At 43.4% G+C, this 7,216-nt stretch overlaps 1 protein-coding gene and 1 pseudogene across 1 annotated transcript in view; one reads left to right on the top strand and one right to left on the bottom strand.

Moving 5' to 3' along the window:
• CTSC (cathepsin C) overlaps positions 1-3,212 on the top strand; it is a 39,438-nt gene extending 36,226 nt beyond the window's left edge. Inside the window, exon 7 of the mRNA XM_028515770.2 lies at positions 491-3,212. Within this exon, the coding sequence (XP_028371571.1) occupies positions 491-993 (503 nt within the window). The 3' untranslated portion in view covers positions 994-3,212. The remainder of the gene's footprint in view (positions 1-490) is intronic.
• A 1,034-nt stretch (positions 3,213-4,246) lies between these two features.
• LOC118501233 lies at positions 4,247-5,581 on the bottom strand (annotated as a pseudogene).
• Positions 5,582-7,216: the final 1,635 nt, after the last annotated feature.

Here is a 7,216-nt window from a genome sequence, read left to right on the forward strand (position 1 = left end):
GAGGCTCTGGAGACTGTGATGTATCCAAACAGCCCTCCACTTATGAAGAGCCATGGTGTGGCATCTGGATATTTAGTAATAACAGTAATAATGAACTTTTTCTGCATGTACGTGAAGTGGCTAATTTAAATCCTACAAGAAAGGCAGAGTGGCTATCTGTATTTTACAGATAAATAAGCAGAGGTACAGAGAAATTCTTTACACAGTTTTGGATTTGAAGCTCCATGGTCAGGCTTCAGAGCTTCCCAGTTAACCACTCTGCTCCAGCTCCCATCAGGTGCTGAATAAATGTCTGTTAAGTAGATAGCAATGAGAGGATAGTGAGCTACATGGCCACTGGCTGGATGAATAAAGTGACATGTAAGCCAGGAATAACTTCTGGGATAACAAAAAATTAACGGAGTAGAAAAGAAAGACTAGGAAATGGGACGATTTCTCCTTGTGCCCCTTTCTAACAACAGGGTAATAACTCTGTGTTATTCATCCTCAGGCTGTGACGGCGGCTTCCCATACCTCATTGCAGGAAAGTATGCCCAAGATTTTGGGCTGGTGGAAGAGGCGTGCTTCCCCTACACAGGCACCGATTCTCCGTGCATGCTGAAGGAGGACTGCTTTCGTTACTACACATCCGAGTACCACTATGTGGGAGGGTTCTATGGGGGCTGCAATGAAGCCCTGATGAAGCTGGAGCTGGTCCATAATGGACCCATGGCAGTTGCCTTTGAAGTCTATAACGATTTCCTCCACTACCATGAGGGGATATACCACCACACTGGTCTGGCAGACCCTTTCAATCCCTTTGAGCTGACTAATCACGCTGTTCTGCTGGTGGGCTATGGCACTGATCCAGCCTCGGGGATGGATTACTGGATTGTTAAAAACAGCTGGGGCACTAACTGGGGTGAGGATGGCTACTTCCGGATCCGCAGAGGAACTGATGAGTGTGCAATTGAAAGCATAGCAGTGGCAGCCACACCAATTCCCAAATTGTAGGGTGCATCTCCCAGTATTTCATGCTGACTTCCCTCAGTCATGAAAGGGGATGACTTATCCACCTCCCGCTGGAGACTTTTACCGCAGCAATTTCAGAAGATTACAAATAAATTCCTATGAATCTTTTTGCCTTCAAAATTAAAACTGCCCTTGATTTTAATATACCTTCCCATTAACCACTGGTCTAATTTTTTCTAAGTACTCAATTAAATGAGGTTTTTATAGATGAGCTATGCAGTAATGGATTTTTACTGATCATTTCTAATCTAAACATGGTATATATTTTTTAAAAAATCTATATGAAAATCACAAGACAAGGTGGCAATGAGTAAATTTTTTTGTAAATGATAAGTGATATATGTTAGGGAATTTATATGTGGGCATAAGAGAACTTCTACCATTAGTTCCTTCAGATACATCCAGATTCACTGTGTCACTTATATAAGTACTTTATTTATTTTTTCTACTGGACATGGAACTTTATTTTTAAACCTCACAGGCACAGAGGACCAATGGCTGGACACAGGGAGGCCAGGGTGGGGCTTATGCGCTCAGGCTCGGCAGTCCTGCTCCAAGGGGTGGACCTCCAGGCCAGCGGGCTGCAGCCCCTTGGTGCCACCCCACAGCGGGAGGACAGGCCGGCCCAGAACCTTTGACAGATGAGGCTTTACGTTTCTGTAGGTTGTTTGGGAGCTTAACTTGTAGTTGTCCAGAAATTAAAACCACTTGGATTTTTTAAGTACCTGTGAGGTCATCAGGTAAATTAAACACTTTTGAAAAATTCCTATTCCTGACCCTTGCTAATAATATCTGACAGACGCCATCAAGATTAAGTGTTAAGGTATAAAAATACTATATTTATGTGTATATAAAATGGCAACAAAACTAAACCACATTTCTAAAGCAAGTGTACTGTGCCAGAGGACATGGCATAGTTTTATGTTAAATGCATTTATAATCGTGGCATCACCTCCCACTCTTCTCAAGGAAAATATTTTAAATAACTTAAATAAAAGTCAGGGGATGATGACTACTGTTTAGGATTTTAAGAGGGTGGAACATTCCAGTACTTTACCAGCATGTCTAGTTGTGGTTTCGTGGGTGTCCTTCCCTGAAGTCAGCTCATGGTAAATTTGTTTGGTTTCAAAAGGAGCTTGGATTTTGTAGAAGACAAAAAAGTGGTAACAGTATTTGTATCAATTACAAATAAGAAGATGAAAACACAAATGTCATAACTCCACTGGAAAAGGGTTTCGGTGCCATCACAAGAGACAATACAGAAACCAAAGTGTGCAAATGGAAGGGGCAGGAAATTCACCCAGAACATATGAAAGCTTCTGATATAAGTTTAGCATATGCAAAAACTGATGGGAAGAACTTCAGAAAGAGTCTTCAGTGTAAGTGAAGACCTCATGGGGACACGCTCAGGAATCGCAGCCCTCGGGCCCATGGTGGTATCACACAACCCCTGTCCTGTTTCCCTGATCCCCGGCATCTCCAGAGGCAGCACTGAGGCTCAAAAAGGGACCAGACCAAGAGGGGAAACGTCAGTTTAGGCCAAGTTTTCAATAATTAGCACTCACTACTCAAGGAAGGCATCCTCCACGTTCTCACTGAGGACCGAGCTACTGGTGTTTGGTGTTTCACGTACCAGTGCGCCAGTGAAGCATCTTCAGTTTTGGATCATGGCAGCAATGGGAGTAACTGAGCCCTGGAGGCCTCAAGGCTGTACAGATGAGTGACACATGGGAAGTGCCAGGACAGCTTAAGTCTTTTGGGGACAGCAGTTCAGGGAAGCAGCAGCCAGCTGGAGCACCTGCTAGTGCAGAGACCTCCACAGTTGTACAAAGATCTTCCTTCACAGTCGAACATGTGCACCAGAAGCTCCTCCGTGTGCTGACTCACCCTGATGTCCCTGCACCCAGGCCTGCCACGTTTCCCATGTTGCAAGACTTCCAGACTTGGGCAGAAATGGTGCCAAAAGGAAAGCTCCAGGTGAGCAGCTGAACCAGAACTGGGCAGGGGAGCCCAGAGCCTGTATGGACCATGGCTCTGGGCTCAGAGGAGGCTGTAGTCAGGGAAGGGGTACAGGCTTGCTGTCACTGGACTAACCCCACCTGAGGGCAGTTTCAGAGCTGTCTTACAGCTGAGAAACATTGGGGCACACTGCTCTCCTTTCTCCCTACTTCCCTTGGGCCCTCTTCGGGTTCAAATAATAATAATAATAAAACTTATTTGGGAATGTTTTTTGGCCTCCATCTTCTGCACATTGGCCAAAACCCCTGCATAGTGCCCACTCCCTGCAGAAGCATGGGTGGATCGAAACTTAGATGGTGGAAAGTCAGGGCTTAGGAGACTGCCCAGGTCCCTTCTGTGTCACCCAAGGGACAGAATCAGGCAATGCAGGGTGACCTGTCGAGCACACCAAACATCTCACTTACAAAATTTATACCTGTCTTGCAACTTTAACCTTTTCTGAAAACATTAAAACAATCTACCAGATCTCAAGTTTGAAAGTTTATCCTGTTAGTTCTGGCCTCATTCATATGCAAAAATTATTATTTTTCTTCAAGTACATCAGAGTAGAAGGGAAATCCAATTCACTCAGTCCAGTGTGTGGAACTATTATTATTCCATGGACCGATCACTCTGGGCCTGACTCCCACATAAACCCCACCTTGAGAGCTCTGTGTCCAGCACTGTGGCCCCTGGAACAGTCTTTGCTAGTGACTAGTTCACTTGCTTTCTCAATGAGAAAGCTATTGGCTTAATAAATAAGATGTTCCATTAGACACATTTCTCTATTTATAACTTATCTAAAATGTTATCAATGGCGTCCTCTGTTTCTGAACAAGACTGAAAAACAAAAGCAGTCTTGGTGCATACAATAGATTTGTTGACTGCTTCTGGGAAATTCTGAAATGAACACTATGACTTAACAGCTCATTCACAAGCAAAATAACCAATTTGTAATTTTGCAAATTAGGAAAACAGTGGGATAAAAACCTTCATTCCAAATGACGGGTGAACCCTGCTTTCTTGAGGAGACCCTGTCCCTGTGGTCTGTAGAAATCTGTTTTGGTTTCACATGAGACAGAGCACAGCCAAACTTTACCTTAAAGGCATAGGTTAGAGAAGGTATCAACTGGATGGCTAAGTCATCAGTTTGTTACTTCTTTCTAGAACTTGAGACATTAGCAATATTTCAGAAAAAAACATGTACATGAAGAGGAAGGACATAGACTGGATGTAGCCTTACCCAAGGGAACAGCCAGGAGAGACTGGCTAAGAAGGTTCAAAGGTTCAAGTTCAAGAAAATATTGTCATCCAGGATGCTCTTATGTTTTCATTACATTACAATCTCTTTCACAAAACAGTATGCAAAAGAAAACAGGAAGTCTTCACTTACCTCCCAACCATTGTCTTTAATCATGTGGGCCAGCTTGATAATAAATTTTCTTTATATTTCTGGCTGCTCTCAAATGCATGTTCGTATTTCCACCTGAGTGTGGTTTTGCAGTTCTCACAGTAGATGTCTGCGACAGCGTGCAGGCCAGTGAGAAGGACTCTCCTCTGCGGGGCCACAGCCCACATTCACCACAGAATTGAAGAGGTATAGGCGCATCCCTGACTCCCCTGAAAGGACTTGGAGATCAGCTTGTCATGATTGGCCAGGTGGGCTCTGCAGTGGACACAGCTGTATGCTCAGTGACAGTCTAGCAGATAAGCTTGGACAGTTTTGGATGTTGTCATCTTCACCATCTCTGTTGGGCACACATTGCTCAGCTCAGGGCTGAGCACTGGAAGAACTGCGGCTCTGCTGGGCTCTCTGACAGAAGCAGCACTGGAACATGCACGCAAGAGCCATTGCTTTTCTGAGGGCATGTGTCACTGTCCACACAGCTGGGATGAGAGAAAAATGTCACAACAGCTGTGGCCCTAAATGCCCATCGAGCCTGGGCCTCGGTCAGCTCTGGCTCAGTTCTCAAGCAGCTCAGGTGCAACCCAGGATACACTGCGAGGCATCCTCCCGCCTCCTTATAAGTACTCTAAAGAGAAAAGCATCTGAGGGTATTTTAATAAAAAAACATGAAACTTTATGATAGGGAATATGTTCAAATAGTGACCAGTGAATGCTAAAATCATCTCCTGGGAATTTGATGAGCCAAAAGCCATTTGGAAAAGAAACAGGAATTTTGATAAAAAAATCTTGATACTGGTTAAACTTTTTTATGGTATATCTTGAATTTGGAAATTTTTGTTAGCCTTCATTGGGTGAGTGGTAATCTCTTAATTAGCAGAATATTAGCCATTTAGCTTTGGACATAACTTTGGGTCTTCAAGATATATTTCACAGTGGTATGAAAGCTCTATGCTGAGTAAACAGATGGCATCTATTGAAATGATAGAGTAGGCAAAATTAGGCAGTCAAGCTCTAAAACATCAATAAGAACCATAAAGCTTTCGGAAGAGACTGCAAGCAGAAATCAGGGACTCTAACCTCTGCACATACAAAGAGACTAAGGCTTAGAAAGAGGACAAGTAACTCATCTAAGGTCACTCAGGTGCTAAGTAACAGAGTCATGAATAACACCTTGACCTGTCTCCTTGAGCAACTGAGACACAATCTCAGCACTTTATGCCAGAGCATCCAAAATCCTAAGGGACACTAAGTGCATGCTTGGAAGTTTCACCTTGACATGTTAAGTCTCAGAGTTTTGCCCTAACCTTATGTCCTTTCTGCATTGCGATTCACTACAATGACACTTTCATTGTTCTTGAAATGAAGTGGCATTCCAGGAGTTTGCCTCATGTGTAAGGTGTGGTATCTTGAGCCTCTTGGCACACTGACATACCTTTGACCTTTTCACTACATGGTGACATAAAACTTCTGGAAGTCCTCAAAGGAGGTGTGTTTTCTTTGTTACTGTTACTGATTGAATGAATGTAATTTTAGTCCCACTTTATGCCTAGCCTTGTTGCTTTGTGAAATTGAGAAAGGAATTTGAAATCAAGCATAAATTTATTTTGTACTAAAATTTATAAAGACACTACCTGTCTGCTTAACAGATAAGATTTTATTAACATCTTACCTGTTAATCTCATCTTCTGATTTTCTATGGGAAAGCAGTTAGAGGACGTATATGAGAGCATCCTCTCATGAAGATGCAGAGGACCTGTGGTTTTGCACAATTTTCTGAGGGCCCTGGCTGAGCTCAGCAGGAAAATCATTCATTGCTGGTATCATGTTGTAATACTTCAGAAAATATTGAAAAACTATATACAGGTGTGAACCTAACTGACAGTGGGAAGCAGCCCTCACAGCGTCATTAGTTGAGGACAAGCAGTGGCTTGAAGAAGCTCTAAGTCTTCAGAGGTTGTGGAAGGGATTGCCTGAAATGAGAGCTCCAGTTACAGCACCTCCACCTGCACTGGTCTGCTGAAGGAGTCTACTTTTCCTCTTTTCACGTGGCAGAAAGATCACATTTCATCCACAGTGGAGGAATTAAAGACCGTGACTAAGTGAACATGCTTCCTCAAGCCATGTGATTAAACTGTTAAGCGGTACAAAAAGCAAGTTTCATTCTAAAACTTGTCTATGTTGGTGTTACTAGACCGGATAATCAATGTCTGTAAACAAATTAAACTCTGGAACAACTGGGACGACAACTCTGGCTAACCCCTCCAGAAGAACTACAGTGAAAATATGCATGGATGACATCAGTAGCCGCAAAGGAAAACCAAGGTTAATGAGGCGACGGCGATGAGCACCGTCATGGTATCAACTTTGTGTCATAGTGCCTGGGGAAGATTTCTGGCTCTGCCACTCGCTACCTTGAAACCTTGGGAAGTTTCCATAAACTACCTGTGCTTCATTCTCCTCATTTGTAAATGGAGGTAATGGAATAGACCTCTCTCACTGAAGTCTTCCTCCCTAAATTCTTGCTATTGCAACAAAGGAACCAAGTTGATTTGCACTTTTGGGTGCCATCATTTGCTTTCTTTAAGGTCAGGCCTTCCACTATCCCAAGTGGGTGAACTAAACTGAATTCAGGTCATGGAATTTCCCTGTCCAAACTTGCTCAAGGGACTCTGACCTGTCACCACTGAACTCAGGGCGTGAATAGGTTTGGATAGAAAGGGATACATACACTTGCTTCACAGAGTTCTCTGGGGAATACATGCCTTCAGATATGCAAAGTATGCAGAGCAGTGCTTGGAA

Source organism: Phyllostomus discolor, chromosome 6 (assembly GCF_004126475.2).
Source record: "Phyllostomus discolor isolate MPI-MPIP mPhyDis1 chromosome 6, mPhyDis1.pri.v3, whole genome shotgun sequence".
Lineage (NCBI taxonomy): Eukaryota > Metazoa > Chordata > Mammalia > Chiroptera > Phyllostomidae > Phyllostomus > Phyllostomus discolor.